The 18107-nt window shown below is 38.7% G+C and overlaps 1 protein-coding gene across 1 annotated transcript in view; it reads right to left on the bottom strand.

Moving 5' to 3' along the window:
* Positions 1-1172: 1172 nt before the first annotated feature.
* Positions 1173-18107, bottom strand: part of SLC30A4 (solute carrier family 30 member 4) — an 18484-nt gene continuing 1549 nt past the window's right edge. Inside the window, exons 2-8 of the mRNA XM_026856086.1 lie at positions 18000-18102; positions 12872-13018; positions 7485-7638; positions 7030-7243; positions 6612-6717; positions 4187-4321; positions 1173-3524 (exon numbers count right to left, since the gene is read on the bottom strand). Of these exons, the coding sequence (XP_026711887.1) occupies positions 3370-3524; positions 4187-4321; positions 6612-6717; positions 7030-7243; positions 7485-7638; positions 12872-13018; positions 18000-18102 (1014 nt within the window). The 3' untranslated portion in view covers positions 1173-3369. The remainder of the gene's footprint in view (positions 3525-4186; positions 4322-6611; positions 6718-7029; positions 7244-7484; positions 7639-12871; positions 13019-17999; positions 18103-18107) is intronic.

Below are 18107 nucleotides of genomic sequence, written 5' to 3'. Positions count from 1 at the left end.
ATGGGTGACAATCACAGAATAAGAAAGAAAAAAAATCTTTTTGCAACGTAGACTGTTAAGAGGTGGCAGAATTTTCACAGGATTTCAGCTGTTCAGTCAGCAAGAGCGTTGCAGCACAGCTCTGGAAAGCAGGGATACTAGTTGTGGAAACCTGCTCGAATCTTCTGAGTTCAGAGAGAAATCCCATTAAGTAAATGCATTTTCATTTCGAGCAGAGGATTTTGTAGAAGGAAAAGAATAGTGTAAGAGTGTGTAGACGATCTTAGCCACATGCTATAAGCTGGATGTGCTGGAGGGCTGCTTGGAGACATTAGACCGTATTCTTATTTATACTAAAGGCCCCTTTCTGTTAAGCTGATATTGAAAATGACCTTGCAATGTCTATAAAAATAACTTGTCTTCTTTTATGGGCACTTATGCTTCCAGAGTGCTGTTATTATGTATTAGATCATAAATTCCTGGTAGTTTGTTTGCAAATCAATGTTATTTTCTGAGTATTTATTTCTTTACCCTTATAGTAAGTGCACTAATTATTTTTACGTGGTTATTTTCATAGTTTTGTTGTGCTCATTTATTCCATCACTTGGAGCATTATAAGTGGTAATACATGTATTCCTTTTGATTTAATAGCAGATTCAGAATACTGGATTCTTACATTAAACCTAACAGTGCCTAACAACCTGTTCCCTGAATAATTCATAAAGAAAAGGATTAGAGGTCGGTCACACAGATAAAAATTTCCATGTGAGTTTAGTTAGACCTTAAAAAACAGGGAATGTATGCTCCAGTGTCCCTGAGCATCGATTCTTTTATTCTTTATTCTCATTTCATCTTCTGTTGCTTTTTCTCCAAACTCTTTCCAGTCTATAGACCTTGATAACAAGGGTCCCTCAAGGGTGAACGTAGGGTTTCAAGAATTTTTGCCACTTGTTTAATGGCTGATCTTTCAGCACACTTTGTCAGCTTCTATTTTCTAAAGTGCAACTATTACATGGGAAATAACAAGACTTAAATGGTTCTGGCTAAAGAGGGAGACATAATTCATTCTATATATAGCATCTCCAAACTGAGTTAAGCTGGAGTGTTCAGACATTTCAAAAACCAGCTGCTGTAAGAACCAAAGATGATGACAAGAGACAGCAATACAAATAAATATTTTATAAGACAACAATGTGAAGTTTAATAATTGATTTAATAAAACCCACAATAAAGCAACACACTTTTTTCTTCAATTAAACAAATGTGTAGTAAATTATTTAAAAACTCCAAATACAATACATATCTACTGTACTTCAACTTCTAATTACATCAACTGTAAACCCCAATTTAATTAAAACTTATTTGAATATTAGTATGTGCAAAATACCTGTTGGTTGTTTGTGTTTTTTGTTTTTTTTTTCCAGTAAGTTTTTAAGGATGGGATGCACATTTTTCATGAACCGTGATATGGCTTAAGTAATGATAGTGTTTGTATTGAAGCATTAATTTCCCAACTACACTGCTACCTTGCCGCTGAGCTGTATGTGCTCCCATGCTGTACTCAAGTGTTCCCATTTTTTGCCAGAACAGATACAAATATAATCCAGTGTTATGTGCACTTTGACCAAATACTGTGCTGTCGCTTTCACCAATAAAAATTCATCAGGCGACCTCTACCTCAAAAAAGGGGAGAAAAGAAGCCAAGGTTGTTACCACCAATTGCAGGTATAAATCAGCCTGATGAATATGTCAAACCGTAGCAAGTTTCAAAACAGACCATAGCTTAAGTATTCACAGCTGAGTATCACAATATCCATTATCGGGTAAAAATTTTCTTTTCTCATCCACACAGAGAACTACTTTTGATGTCGGTGGAAGTTCTGCATAAAGATCAAAGTACAGAATAAGCAAAAAAATATCTGAAGCCAAGTTCTTCCATCTTCTGAACTTTGCAGGTCATATTCTTGTCCTTAGCTTCTTCAACGCCAATGACTTCAGAAGCAGGCAGAAATCTGAGCTTGGAAGTGTATGATAGGTTAGTGCCAGGTTTTATTATCCTGTGTACATTCCAAGTACAGGGATTCATTCCACCATGAGGCTAAAGCAATTCAGTTTTGTGGACTCTGAGGTGTCCGGATGAATACAGTCTTTCCAAATTGCCTCATCCCTTTTTAGGTAAGAAAAGGCCTTTCTACCTCTGTAGGTTGTTATGATATTGTTGTCCAACACAATCTCATGCTATTGTCGTACAACACCACTAGGTTACTGAGCTTGCTTGGATTTTGCTTTATGAATAAAGCTAAGTAGTGGGGACTGCTATTGCAGTGGCGTTCCTGTCAGCCATACTGTGCTCAAAGCAAAGACAAAAGGGTTGGAGATCTGTGACGGAGGGAGTAGTACCTACCTAAAACTTTCCTGATAGACGCATGTATTTTGCATGTCTGTAGATTGTGTTTGAGAGTTATCTCTACATCAAGCATAGTTTCTATCATTTGACTTTTCAAACAAAACAATTATGGAAAAACAATCAATTACAGGACATTTATTAATTAGAATGCATGCTAATCAACTGGCCTTTTAATGTCAATCAAATGTTGGTTTAGACATTCAAGATTATTAATAATAAATTCAATTTACAAGTCAAAAGTTTGTAAAATAAATAACCTGTTTCTAATGTATAAACCCTATTCTAAAATACATTAAAGATAACTGATCACTTAAACCACTTTGGGTTCAGTGTTGGGTCTCTAGTTAAATACCAGAAGTCTGGGCAAGGATCTTCCTGTCTGGATCTCTGAATGCCCAGATTAAAGCTAACTTTCTGGTCTGGGTACAGTAAATTGTGTATTTTGCAGTGTCTCCAAAGAGACAGTTTCCAAAAGAATTCAACTAGCGCTGTATGCATTATAGTTTAAGATACTGTATGAAAATTACTATTGCAAAAATACTGCATAATGAATTCAGGGATTGTGACTGTTACGGAACCCTGGCATGGTCAGCATTAGAGACTTGAACTGAAACACTGAATACTCGATGCTCCGTTTGGAGTGCAGGTACTTTGTGGTATATAGCTATTAAAGGACAAGATTGGACTGTAATTTGTGAGGTATCTGCAGAGCCACGTTGCAGTTTGTAAACAATAATCTGAAAACAGCTTTGTCTCAAAATCATATGAAATTGAATAACCCAGTACAAGGGAGAGAGTGAAACACATGTTCTGTAGGGCAACCGCTGCACTTTTTGCAGCACCAGTTCTCCCTGCTGCATGTTACACGGTACAAATCCACATGTTAATGCTTTCTATTCGATCCTTTTCATTTTGCATTTATTGCTCTCAGTCTTTTGACTACAAGATAAAGAATAAGGCAGCAGTTCCCAAAACATATGAAATTAGGCACTGGAGCTCTGACAACTTGCGCAGGTTTTGCTTATTTCCTGTTTGTAACTCTGAAGCTGGACAGAGCACTTGTACATTCCAAATGTGTTCAGCAGCAGTTGTCGGGCCTTGGACTGAACTTCCTCCCATTTAGATGAACTACCAGGAACTGGAAAATCAAGAAAATAATGAGCAGAATTCACTCCTCAAAGAAACCTGGAATATCCAGCTGGTTTCAAATTTATCAGTGTTACCAACTAGAATAATCTTTCTTCACGCTCATTTATTAATTAAATATTGTTCTGTGGTCACTCTGTACTCTATATTACTTTACACCTTTAGCCCTATATCCTCTAACTAGATCACATCTTGATAAAAATGTTTGTTAGACACACACCCCCCACCCACAAACCCCCCCAAAATTGAGTTTTCTTACTTAGAATTAATATTCATGGTACTGTTAGATATCTAAATCAGCACATGTTTTGGCAAAACATATTTATTTTTCATGTCAGATTGTTCCACATTAGAACTTCACCCTCTCTTTCCTGGGACAAAGTAAGGGAATTGCTGTGGAGAATTATTTTTTTTCCTGCTATCCAAATAATCTGTATTAGATGTTTCAGTATGAATATATTTTTTCTTTGCACAATTTTCATTTACCATGTCTTTGGCCATGTACTTCTGGGCCTATGAGTTCTATACCTCGCTGCACAAAACTATAGCTAGTAGAATTTTTTTTTTTCCCCAGAATATTTCAATATCAAGAAAAAGTGGAGGTTTTTTCCTACACTTAGATTTAATTTAGAATTATGCTATACAACAGCCTACCTAGTTGCAAGTGAACTATGGCAGTTGTTTTTCCTGCAGTGAGAGACCAAACATTTAAATCTTCTATAGAATAAACATCTTCAATTTTCATCAAGTCTTCCTTAATGCGATCCACATTTAAATGCCTTGGAACTCCTGTGATACCAAAGACAAGATAAAATTAATTCTGTCTTCTGCAAACTCTCAGTGGCCTTTAGTCATGACAGATCTCGGTGTCAAAAGAGTTTATAATTTGTGCTGTTGGAAGTGATTAGTAACTTCCAAATTATCAACAGAGAAAAACATGCAAATTGACGTATTAAGTCCAGTACAGATACAGATTGCAGTGTTGTCTCAAACGTCATTTGTCCTGTCCAGAATCTGCTCTCTGGCAACCGCCAGCATTAGATCCTTTGGAGGGATGTACTTGTATAGGCAACTTCACTGCAGCTTCTAACCCTGGTACCTGCTTAGACCAGACTCTTAAGGTCAGAATCTGAAAAATACAAATGCTAGGGCTGTCTCCTGCTGCCTCCTGAAACTTCTCCAGGTAACTGGTATCATTTTCAGATGCTCATAGTAATTCATGTGCATATATGACTTTTGTCTTACAGTGTGGCATTCTTTGCAAATCGATATTTATGCTGACCAAGGCCTTCTGGATATAGTATTTTCAGCAGCTACAACACTTCTGTAGCTTCCCTACTCCACCCTTTTGCTGTAAAAAGGGCAGAATCAAAATTTTAGATGATCAACATGGGTCAAACACTAGTACTGAAGAAACTCTGTTTCTGAATAGTTTTATTTCCATCATAGCTTTTTATTGCTTATCTTCCAGTTTTATGGAGTTTGATTATATAGACTATGAGGAGTTCAGACACTTGCTTCTCAAATTTCTTCAGAATTTTTGGATGACTCCTCTCTGAACCTGATGCTTTATTGTCTTTTAAATTATGTTAGTTCCAGTGCCATCTCTTTTGAAAGTTCAGTGTCTAGGATTGTCTCATTAAACAAAATTTTCCTTCTAGTGAAGACCATTGAAAACTATTTAGCTGATAAAAAACTAGCTAACTGCCTGGTATTATTTCTACAGCTTTTTTTTTTTTTTTTCCCCAGGAAACCTGGACTTAAATTTTGTTATCTCATATCATGTTATTGATAGACTTCCATGCTGCCTGATAAATCTATATTAAAAGCTAGAATCTATTGCTTCTATTTGATAATAATTTATATTTTTAATTTAGCATTCCCAGTATAATGATGAAACTTAAGTTTAAATTAATACTGAACACTGATACAAATCCAAGGACCTTGATGTTGTAGAAGTAGTCTCCAATATAAATGCAACTCTGTTCTCTGAAGATCCTGAATTTGAGTTGGAAAAATTCCCTAGCATACATAAAGCCGTATCATTACTTTTAATAGCACCATGAATTCAGGGATTTTTATGACAACTGGGCTATCTATGCAAACAGCTACAACTCAAAACATCAGGAATCTGATACACCATTAGTTTGTCTTATCTCTTCAGCTAAATCTTAGCTACTGACTTGGAGCTAATTGAGGTTTCTTAAGCAAATTACATCATTTCTGTCTTGATGAACTTACATTTTGTTAGATTTTTTTTTTCCTTGTAAATGACAGCAAAAGCACTTGAAGATCTTCAGGTTCTTGATTTAACCTCGTAACACAATAAAAGCAAAGTCAATAATAACTCACATGAGATAGCCAGGAAGGTGCAGCTAAAACCTGAGATTTTCCTCCCATCCCTAACATCTTCACTTTCATAAGGTAAAAGTACTAGACCAAGCAATAGTAGTTGGCATGTCAGCCATGATAATGCAAAGAATGTTGCTGGCATCTTTCCCTCTAAGTAACCACATGAAGTAAGATTCTTTAGCTTTTTAATTTCTTTTTCCCTTCCTCCTTTTGACACCACTCTACTTGTAACTTCCCCTGTAGTAACAGTAGAAGCCCGCAAGCAATACACAGCACATGTGGAAAAGGGGAAGACAGGACAGGCATGAACCACCTGACCAGCCGTCTGGCCAAAGCTTGCTTCCTCCTTTTACATGCAAACAACTTCACTTTAACTTTACAAGTAATTAAAGTGAAAGTGTGGAACTGAGTCTGGGCAAGTGTTCAATTACTTTAGTTGATGGCCACTGCAGACACACAAGAAATTTCTGTACATTTCACTTTATCATCTCCTGATGATAAACTGTGAGCAGAGCTAGGACTTGTGTCATTCTGGCAGAGGTCAGACACCTAAAGGCTGCTGCAACTGAGATGAGCCATCTAGAACCAAGAGACTACAGCAGCAGCAGGGTAAACAGGCCTCCAGACATAATCCACTTTGTTAAAGATGGTGATCAGGATGTAAAAAAGCGCCAACGCTCACTGATATTTGACATGTAAAGTGCTGCAGACTGTGCACAGATCTTACCTTCCAGAATAATAACCCCTGTGTCACAGAGAATTCGAACTGTTGTCAAAACCACCAGTATGGAGAATACATACGTGCATATAGGATCAGCGATCTTGTATTCTGGCTGCAAGGGAAGTTCCAAAGTGTTAAAGGACGTATGACAATAAGCTCACTTATAAAAATGTGACTTAGAAAATGCAGTTACTTGTAGCTCCAACTTTCATGAGTATTTCTTTTTTTTTTTTGAATAGTTACAAAATACATATTGGAGATAGTTTTAGCTTATTTTGCATGAATGTAGGAAGCTTGTAATAGAATATCACAAAGTTTGGGTTATTTTAATAACTTAAAAAAAAACCAAGCCCGTTTTTAATTGAATCACCAGAGTTTAAATTAGAAAAATTCCACCCTGCCTCAAAAACTAGCCATTCCTTACCTTAAAGCGTATGATATATGCAGCTACCAGCACACCAATACTTTGTACCAGGTCCCCAAGGGCATGTACAAATGCTGCTCTCACGGCAAGGCTGCTGTGTCCATGGCTACCACTGTGGCCTGTGTTTGGAGAGTTCGACTGAGGTATGTGAGAGTGTCGGTGGGAATGGGAGTGGGAGTGAAGGTGGCCAGACTGATTCAGCAAAAAACCCATTCTGAAAGAAAAAAAAACAGGCTTTAGGGTTGGGTGGGTGGGGGTTTTGTTGCTTTTTTTTCTTTTTCTTTCCTTTTAATCAAAGAATTGAAAAAGCAATACTCAGTATCACTTCTTGTGTTATCAAAATGAAGAAGCCCAGCAAGATTAGAGCCCCTGAGAAAGTTACAGGCCATGAATGAATTAGCGGTTTATTCAGAAATACATTTGCAAGTGTTAATGGAGAGAAAGGGAGATCTTACATTAAGTTAACTGCAACACCAACTGCTGCCGTAATCAGCATGATATCGCCGTTTATTTCATAGTCCATATGGATAGTTCTTTGAACAGCTTCATACAAGAGGAATGCCATAAGGATATAGACCAGCAATACACTAATGATGGCTGACAATACTTCTGCAAACAGAAAGGAAACAACATTACTAAAGTGAGTCTCAGATCTATTTCTGTTTCCAAATTAGAACGTGTACAGAGCCTTAATTATTTTAATTCTTTCATGCGTATCATAATCCTAATGCACAACTGCTGTGCATTAAATAAAACTCATAAAATCGGATTAAGAAATGGAGATAACTCCTTCACACTTCCCTGTCAGTATATCGCTCAAATTATGTTTTCTATGAAAACTTCTGCACGGCTTGTCTTCAGACAACCCAAAACTTTTGCCTGAGAAGTCACAGACAAAGGCCCTGTTCATAGGAGAGGAAGACAGGTGATCCCAGACATCACCAGCCCACGTACAAATAAGAGAAAGCTTGATTTCAAGGGTCCACAGTATTAAGATGGATTTAGAAACTACTTTATAGATCCTTTTGTATTTAGGATGGAGGAAAAAAAAATAGTAAGAAACTGAACAGTACAAACTTGTCATGCATATTACTCCTAAGCTTCTTGACACGTGTACATATTATTTATCGCTGTTTTCAGCTATGGATTGCTTAACTTAAGTTTCTGTATTGCTTTAACATACTCTTAACGTTATCTAATGTTTACCAAATACTCATCTTTCACAGAAGAGTGTTTTGACCAACATTTTGGTGTAGGAATTTTATCTGATCGAAAGGGCACATACATATAAATAAAATTAGAAAGTTAATAAAACTCCTAGTATTTCATTGTCCTGCACCTTACGCTGCCATTTATATCTGTGGAAAGTGGTTCCAGCTCTCTACAAGGTTCCTGCTCTTCTGATGTGAGGTAAATAAGCCTGAATATTTTATGGGTCAGGACCTTAGTGCTGTCTGCAGTACCCAAGGCATGAAATTGGGCTGGTAATAGCACACATAAACCTGAGGAGAATGAGAGCACACTACAGTTTTAAGGTCCCACTATAAAGAATATAGATATTTCCAACTGGATCACCAGATTCCTTTCAACATTAACATACTTTTACCCCCTAGCTTCATATTCTGAAAACAATTGCCCTGCTGCAGCTGAAACTAAAAAAAGGCAAGATACCTGACAGAGAAAACACTAGCTCAGTTAAAAGTCTGTCTCAGTTATAATCAAATTAATACAAGGCTTTACAGTAAGCACTGGGAAAACCTTAACGATAACTCCATTGTACTGCATGTAAATCCCAGCCATGCCTGAGTAATCTGTAATCACTATGCATAATGCTCATTACTGGCACTTGCCAGATGGATCACTGGGATCTTAGCCCTCCTGTGTGAATTCAAAGATCAGAGTTAGAATTAATTTACTGGAAATTGTTGTGGTTGTTTTTTCCCCTTTGTTCCACACATGTTGCCCTGATTTAGTCCCCAGTAAGGGCAAAATTCTGCTTTTGACTCTACCATAGCTCCAAGCATCCCGATCTGAGAACTGCCTCCCTTCTCCCTCTGCTTTGAATCTGTCAGTGGTAGTACAACTTTGGTTACTGCAGAAACTGTAATTTCTAACAAAGAACTGCCTTAATTTTATTTATTGAATATTACAGTAAAAACCATTCAGCATTTTAATATCACCAAAATCACTTGATCCGTACAGTGAATTTTTAACATCATTATGGAAGAAGAAACACCAACGCATTCAGCTGTTCAGTAGCGTGTCAATGCCTGGACGAGTCCCAGCATTACCAGGCAGTAACAAGGCTCTGAAAGGCACCTGTCACAATCTCAGATGATATCAGAGCAACATGAAAATCCTGGAAATATCCATGCAAGTGGTAGTGTTCTTTACAAAGCAGGCAGATTATTCAGGGCAACAGCCTTCAAAAAAGCCAATATGTTGCTTAGAAGATTTTTCAGGATGCTTTTTAAAAAATTTGTGAAGCCGTAGTACATTAGCAATTACCAGAGAAATAACGTATTGTGGCTTTACCATCTAAAACTATGTTTTCTGCAGCGGAAACCAGTGTTTTCCTTGCAGCTTCTTTCACAGAGTCACCGTCATGTCAGCACTGTAGATTTGTGCTGAGATCTTTCGCTTCTTGTGAAATGAACTATGCACTGTCTCAGTGGACTGACTGATTCTGTCATTACTAACATTGTCTCTGCAGCAATGGAAAAATGCCAGGTTCCATATCTATGCTTAAATCTGCTCAGTGTCTTGCTGAGAAGGAGGTATCTCCACTTGGTGGTGAAACAGAACTATTTTTGGCTTCAAGAATATAATCCTTTTTAGACATGACTGTAATTTCCATTATTTTGTCTTCACTTTTCTAACCCATTCCTGAATCTGTCAGCTTCCTTTTCACCACTGAAAATGGAATAAAACTGAAGATGGAGCATACATATTGTGTATTCAAAGAGAATTCAAATAAATGAAAATTAGTGCTAAATCCCTTCTGAAATTTGACTAGACAACTAATAGGTCTGTTGTCTTTACCATGCAATGTTTACAGGAATGAGTTTGAAAATTCATCATTCTGCAAACAGAAGTGATAATGAGCACCAGAAACATTGTTCATTAGAATATTTTTGTGCTTACTGTTATGTATAGATGATCTTAAAACTTAATGCAAAGCAGATCAGCAATGAGATAGTTCTTGCACATATTCCCAGCTTTAAACAAATGCTCCACATTTTTTGGGTGACAGATGCTCAATCTGTACCCTATTTTTAACATTCTGTCATGTTTTAACATCTTTCTCATGAAATTCAGGCTATTGTTGAGCTCTTATTATTTGCTGACAAGCTTCTTACATATAGGTTATGTGCAAAAATGTGTTACAGCTAGGATGTACTCTAGAAGCAGCTTTGTTCCACTGCCAGCATTCACTGATGTGTGAAACTGGGCCCTCAGGCCACGGCATTCAGACCGGGTGCCTAAAAACAGGCAAATAAATTTCACAAAAGTGACTTTAAAATAAAAAAAAAAAAAAAAAGAGTAGAGTAAATCTAAACTATCTCATCTTCTGTACTTGCAGAGCCTAGGTCAAGGTTTGGGGGGGCTCTTGCAGGGACCTTTACCCAACTCCCCTTCCTCACTGCAGCCACAGAAACTCTTCCCCCCACCCCCAGGCTCTAGTCCTCCTCCTCCAGAATGAGCTGCACTGTTGCTACTCTCACACAGAATGCCTGAGGTAGGAAAGGAGCCCTTGGAAACTCTGCAGTCCTGCTCAAAGCAGGGTCAACTACGGCAGGTTGCTCAGGGCTGTGTCCAGTTGGGTTTTGAGTATTTCCAGCGGCGGAGACTCTGCAACCTGTTCTAGTGTTTGACCACCTACTTGCACTAGGCAGCAGAAGGAGTAGTTGTTACAGGACTGAGAAGCTTCTCGCTGTAGGTTCTCCCAGGGAAAAGATGGTGGGCGATAGAGACTACTTCTGCAGACCAGATCCAGCCCATGGGCCTCCACTAGATCAGTCTAGCCAGTATTTTTCTTGGCAGTAAAATGGAAAAAAAAAAAAAAATACAGAAAGCGGCAGGAGTTCTCAGGCATTTGTGTTTGCAAAGTGCTATGGAGCCCTCAAATTAACTGAAAAGTCAGTGAAAATTTACAGAACGGATTAAGATTTTAATAATCTTTTATTTTTCTTAAGATTAACTCCTGTATTAAGCTAGGCCATGGCATGTTCAATGTATGTACTATTTGGTTTTAGAAAAGTTACAAGACGTATAAACTACTTAAATTATTTTTAAATAGGGTATAAATGCTAGCAAACATCCCTCTGGAGAGGACAAGCAAATGCCAGGGGCATACGTGCAAGGTCAGGTTTCAGTATTAGGGGAGCTCCTATCGCAAAATTAAAACTTCTTGAAAGAAAACTTTGTAATGGGAAATGCTGGCATTGTTAACGCTTTCTTGCTAAAGCCCCAGAGATCTTTGCTAGTGTACAGAGTTATGCATTCATGCATTAGTGACTAACTGATGACAAATGACTAGGAGTGATGGAGTTGTTGAATTCTACTGCTGTTCTACCAGCCAAAATAAGAATTGCAAATAATGACTACACAAGACTTTGAAATTCCTTGAAAAAATATATGCTATGGAATGTATAGAGCAGAGGTAGCAAACTGTGACACCAGAAATTATCTATTTCATGAAAAATAAAGGTTGAAGCTTTTGGTAAAATGTCTACAAGATCTGCAGCTGTGTATTATGAGTTATTATATCCAGTTAGCAACCACATGAAAACACCCTTTATCATCGTTACATTTCCAAACATGAAGCAATGAATCCTGAAAACGCCTTTCCAAGGCTTAGTGCATAATACTGTTTATTCTTCTTACAGACACCTAAAACGGGCAGAGGTTAAGTAACTTACTGTATTGCAAACCATGGGACATTTTGACCTCTGGTTACTGCAGTTTGGGGAGTGCAAGAGGAATACTGATTTATGCAGCTTCTTGGCAGGGCAGAGGTCTCTGATACGCTCTGCAGAACTTTTTTGTTATGGATTAAGATGTCGCTTTTCACACTGAATAGGACCTCTTTCCAGTGTCATAATTCTACTGAAGTCAATGGGACTTCATAAATCCTGGGCAGTGGCAACAATCTGTCGTGAACAACTGACTGACATGTACAGCTCCTGCACCAACAAGCTCCTCAGGGTGTCACACGAGCAGTAACATGGTACAGCAGTGAGCGGGTCCCTCTTTTGCCCAACAGCCTCAATTCCAAAGCACAAAGGTGCACAGGGGCCTGGCCTAACGCAACAGCCCAGTAACTAAGGGATGGGCTGTGAAACACATATCCACCCTTGTCCTTGCTGGGGGACGGCTTCCATCCTCTGAACCCTTTTAAAACTTTTTATGCCATGGTTCATTTGTAGGAAGTCATACTTACAACGTCATAGTGTATCCAATACCCCAACCTTCATGTTTAAGATGGAAGATGAATCCAGCATTCAGAATTTAACCCTGAATCCACTAAGTCCTAGATCCACAGAGATGGAGAGACTCATCCTGCTCCCAGTGGGTGAAACTCTGCCTCAAACTTCACTTTTGGCTGAGATCTAACATTTAATTTTTTTTTTTTTTTATTATTATTATTATATGTTCCCTTGTGACAATGCAACCTAGGTAGTAGATGGCCAGTGAAAGGACATTAGAGTCAGGGTGTTAACATAAAGCAACTTCTAATTATGCTGCTACTTTCTTTCTAGTTACCTATTCTAGAATTAGGTGATCTTTACAGTTGTTGCTTAAAATACTCTGATAATAGCAAAAGCTGGTATCTACATACCTAAGCGATGAAATCCAAAAGTGAACCTCTTTGTGGGAGATTTTGCAGACAGCCAGAGAGCAAGCAGGGTCAAAATAATACCGCTAAGGTCAGTTAACATATGAAGTGCATCTGTCATAATTGCTAGACTGTTAGCAACATATCCACCTGAAAACAAAGTTGGAAAAGTCAGGATTTGTGACATTAATGATTCTAGATAATACCCTCTTGGCACAGCTTACAGTTTGGTTGGTTTTTTTCCAGAACAGCGCATTAAGTGCATGAGAGCCCTTCTCATAGTCACTAAACAGGTTTTTTTGCCATTACAATCAAAATGTCATGCTATAATTTAAAGCTACCATAGTCAGAAGTGCAGTGAAGTGCGCTTTCTATTAAGAGTAACATGGAAAGGATTCACTCCTGTTATTCTCAGAGAGACTACTTGCATCATAACGTTTGCAAGATCAGGCCCAAAATAGTTTTGTTGTGTTCTCTATATATTATTGAATATGCGTTTAATCAGCTGCTCCTTTTACTAAAGTACATCTGTTAAATATTTTGACATTACAGAACAGGGACGGAAATCCAATGACTCAATGGCAAGGAAATCTGCCCTGCCCCCTTTTTATTTTTATTACATTATCTTTTAACCTTCACTATTCCCTGACCTGGCAGGGGTGTATAAGTTCTGTCAATATATGCTGCAGATAATGACTTTCTCTTGCACAGTTTTTCCTTGTTATTTATTACCATATTTTTTTCCCGTAATTATGAACTGCATTGAGACAAATAACCTCAGATCAAAGGTCAGTATCTCTGTTCCAATTCAACTGCTAATGCTACTATTGGATGGGTGAGCAATTTAAACAACCGCCTCTCTCTTAAGCATCTCTTATCCAAAGTGGAATCAAGGACAGGCTGTGTTGTCTTTCATACGCATGAAGGTAAGCCCATTTTCTCAGAAAAGATCACATCTTCGGTGTCAGCTCAGCTATTATTTAGCTTCTCTTTTTACCTTGAGATTGCCATTCAGCCTGTAAATTCTACTGAGCAAAGCATGCACCTGGAGTGCCATTTGGCAGGCTCGAGGCTCCAACTAACATTTCACGTAAAAGTATCTTCATATACAGTTAAAAGTGAAGAGGCTGACCATGAGGAGATAGCAAAGGGAAATTCACAACTGGCTGATTGCTTTCAAGGTCAGTCATAAAAGGGAGGGGGGTGTATGGCTGTGGGTATTGGTACATACACACCTGCAGACAGAGCTGCGCTCTCCTCCCCAGCCAAACACAAGCAGCATGGCCTGTACTGTGGGGACCAAATACACCACATCTCAGCCAGTTCCTTTCCTCCATCCCCACTTCTTCAGTTATTCATAGGTTTTTAAGTCAAATTCTTCTGAGGTTGAAATTTTCCAAAGGCCATCACAACTCAAAAATAATGAGGTTTTAAGATTTAGCAATTCAGTAGCTTTTTGAGTAAAATTAGTTGTGTCTTTACTTTCTGAATTAATTTGTGTCATCCCATAATTATTTTAAAACTATGACTTAGAAATCTGCAACTCAGCCTCTTTTAGAGTCAACACAGAAGAAACAATAATTCATATCTAAGAACATTCGATTCCGTACTTTACAGGTATGATCATTTAAAGTATGTTTGTTAACACACATGTATTAATTTTGAGAATCCCTTCAGTCCAAGATGAGTCAGTTCTATTTCAGCTAGCCTCTCACTTTTAAAGACTTTAAAAATAAAATTATAAAGAATGAATTCAGGTACTGAAGCTAATCGTAATGCAGCATGTGGATTAAGAAAACATAATTGAGATTTATGACACTCTGAAAGCAAAGGTTCTCTGTTTCCAAATGTATTGGTTCATTACTCGGTTAAAGGGCTCTTAAAACACCATTGGCAACTTGGGAAAAAAAAAAGACATCTCTAACCTTTACAAATAGACAGCTTGATGGCTCACCACTGTTTTCAGTGACCCGTGAAGGACAGCAGTCCTCCTCATGGATGATCAATTAGAAGTCTCTAAACATAGCTGAAAACATCAAAATCCTGTCAGAAAAGCTAACTAGGACTTACAATATGTTTTTCATTTCTTGATGCAAAATGGTTCCCCCAAAGTGTAAATTATCTGATTTTCACAATGACTGTTCATCAAATTAAACAACAACCACTGTGGTGGGCTGGAGTAATGAGCTTGTCTATACTTTGGAAAAAATATGCCAATCAAGATTTCACCAAAAAAGCTGCTGAAACAAGATTTCCTTCATCTTGACATCGGTAACAGGCAGCAGAAAGATTTTTACCGCACAAATTAATTGTCTGATAGGGTCTTTGCCTTTTTCTCAGAAACTCAAATTGAAGTATCACAGAAAGAAGTCAAGTTAAAATATCCTATATGATCAAAGTTTCCCAAATACCTGAGCTATAGATCAATTCAAAAAGTTCCAAAACTTGAAACCAACCCGACAGAACACAATGAAAGGCTGGAATGAAATAAACATGTAGGGCACTGACCCAGGATTTGAGGGCTTCACCTTTAATTACTTGTTCTGCTGCTGCTGCTTACTTGCTCTATGACAAGTTGTTCTGGTCAAGATCCACAAAAGTACAGGAACACCCAAGCAAGATCCACAAAAGCACCGAAATACCCAAATCCTCTATTTATGCTCTGTGGAAGTGGGACGCCTGAATATTTTATGGATCTGGCCCTTAGTGCTGTCTGCCCCAGTGCCCAAATAATGAAATAAGGCTGGTAACAACACACATAAACCTGAGGAGGATGAGCCCACGCGACAGCACCATCGCTTTGTACAGAAAAATCCGGCACCCTGAGCTGAGCCTGCAGAAGTCCTCGCTGTAATGGCAAAACAGATGATGTGAGAGTGATGAGAGAGTATTTTTACTCTCAACACCTATTATTTCTAGAGCTCTCCCTGCACCAGATGTGAAGAGGTCTACGGTAGCATGAATCGGATCTGAAGGCCTTAACAGGTGCCTCATAGTGCCTTCAGCATCAAGCAGCATCAACAGCCCAAATATATTATTCAGTAGGGGCCCTTCAGATGAACTAAATTCAGCATCTATCAGAACTTGGATATTAATACAATCAAATAAAATCACTCTCATATTAAAGGATGTCAACATCTGAGATAAAACACTATGTTGCTTATCAAATTTACCTGAGTTTATGCTGAACCAAAATCTCAGCCAGAGAAAAAAAAATGGGAGCTGGGGGCAAATGGAGGCATTCAACCAGATCCCTGCAACAGGTTTGATGTGAAGTGTCTTATCCATAATAAACTGATGTATTGTGGCAGTATTATTAATGACTAACCACACACTGAGAGATGTCGAAGGACAAAACCACTTTTAGTCTATGAACCCACGTTCCTGAAATAAGGCCACAAATAAAACTGGTGCAGATAGTCAGTATTGTGGTCTCTCTCAAAAAAACAGACCATTTCTCCTAGGGATTTCTTCTACATATCGGGGACAAACTGTATTATTTATACTCAATCAGTGATTTTGCTCCCTACCCATCTTGTGGAAGTTTCTGTCTTAAAGATACAATTCACAACTGTCCTAGGGCAGGTGATCCAAAAGCACAAGCTCACTTCACACAAGCAAATGTCAGATCTTCAGTCATTAATGACTCAGCTGGCAGGGGGGAGGAGGAGGATGTAGGTCCCATGTTACTATACCTGAGGTATCTCTGTCCTTTACTTCCAGAAAGTTATGATGACTTTTTTTGGTTTTTTTGTCTGGTGAATTATGGCAAACAATTCATCTGATTAGCTCTGATTTAGACTTGCATGGTAAAATTAAAGCAATTTAAAAGCAACTAATTGTTATAGGTGTTAGAGAGACCTGGCTCAACATACCCATCACTGTACTGGCGCTGTGTAATGCTCCCCACTGCTTCAAATCGGGGGAAAGTGGATGAGAGTTTATTCTTCAGGAGGCTGAGCAGCACCAAGTAGACACTTGCACTGAATGGCATGGACGTATCCAAAAGACAGATGGTAACAGGACGCCGATATCGATAAGCAAACAGGGATTAAAAGATAAATACTGTCCTTTGTAAAAATGATTAGATAATGGCAAAAGCATAACACTTATTAATCTATGCATCTAGGGGACCTTCAAATTTAATTTTATTTCAAACCTATGCGGCTATAGCCTATGAAATAAAGCAGTTGCTTTGTACAGACTGCTCTATAAAGCGCAGGTTCTCTTCAGCAAACAGCAAATGATAACAGCCTTTAGGAGGGAGCAACAAAAGCTGAACTCGAGCACCACGCTCATTCCTCTGACCAACAACAATCAGATGCTTATACAGGATCACATTTCCAGGTAAAAGCCCACCATACTTCTGCCAAGTCCTAACAAACAAACAACACCAAGAACCTAATCAAACTATTCGGTGTTCTTATGTGTTGCAATGGGAAGTGTTAAAATACCTATTATTTTAATTGACTTTGCCCACACGAGCAAACACGCTCATGTCTGGCTGGAGCAGCATGCTAGTCCAGAGCACAGCAGGACATCGGGAAGTTGTCAAGAGAGTGGCTTCTTCACTGGATTGTTACTGATAGCTCCGGATTTGTCTTGTCAGTTGTAAGTAAGAGTGTGTTGCTGTGTCTGGTGAGTAAGGCCAAATCCGTCCCAATATTCATTATTATGGTAACTGTCACACTTAGAAACTGTTTCCCTGCTCTTCTTGCAAACACAGCAAGATTTTACGGCAGTAAATAAAAAATACCGAGGATGAAATTGTTCATTTTCTTTTATTCGTGTCTGTAGCAAAAAGCTGCTTCTCCCTTGCTAAAAACATCTTATAAACTTGTAAGAGACACAAGGAAAAACAAAAAGCCATCAGCCGTACAAAAACCCGCACGTTTTATGCCCTCTGGGGGGACTGGAGGGATTCAGGTAAGGGAAGTTGCAAATTCCTCCTTCTTTTCTTGCACGGAAAATACAGGTGGACTTCGCTCCTACCCACCCTCTGAACTTGCAGCTAATCTCTCTAACTGACAGACGGTTTCTCTCGGTAGATGTTTAAAACCGAGGCCGGCGCAGGCCAAGAGGCCGGGCGGCACCCGGGCCGCAGGGACGGCACAAAAAGCCCCCGACTCACCTATGAGCTCCCCCGTCATGAAGAGGAGGTAGAGGAGGGCGGCGAGGGTCAGCCGCTTCTTCACCTTCCTCTGCTTGGAGCGCTCCCGCCGGCTGCTGCAGCCCTGTC

The sequence above is a fragment of the Athene cunicularia genome, assembly GCF_003259725.1.
Source record: "Athene cunicularia isolate RWA chromosome 10 unlocalized genomic scaffold, athCun1 chr10_part1, whole genome shotgun sequence".
NCBI classification, from domain to species: domain Eukaryota; kingdom Metazoa; phylum Chordata; class Aves; order Strigiformes; family Strigidae; genus Athene; species Athene cunicularia.
This window is presented reverse-complemented; position numbering and strand designations above follow the sequence as displayed.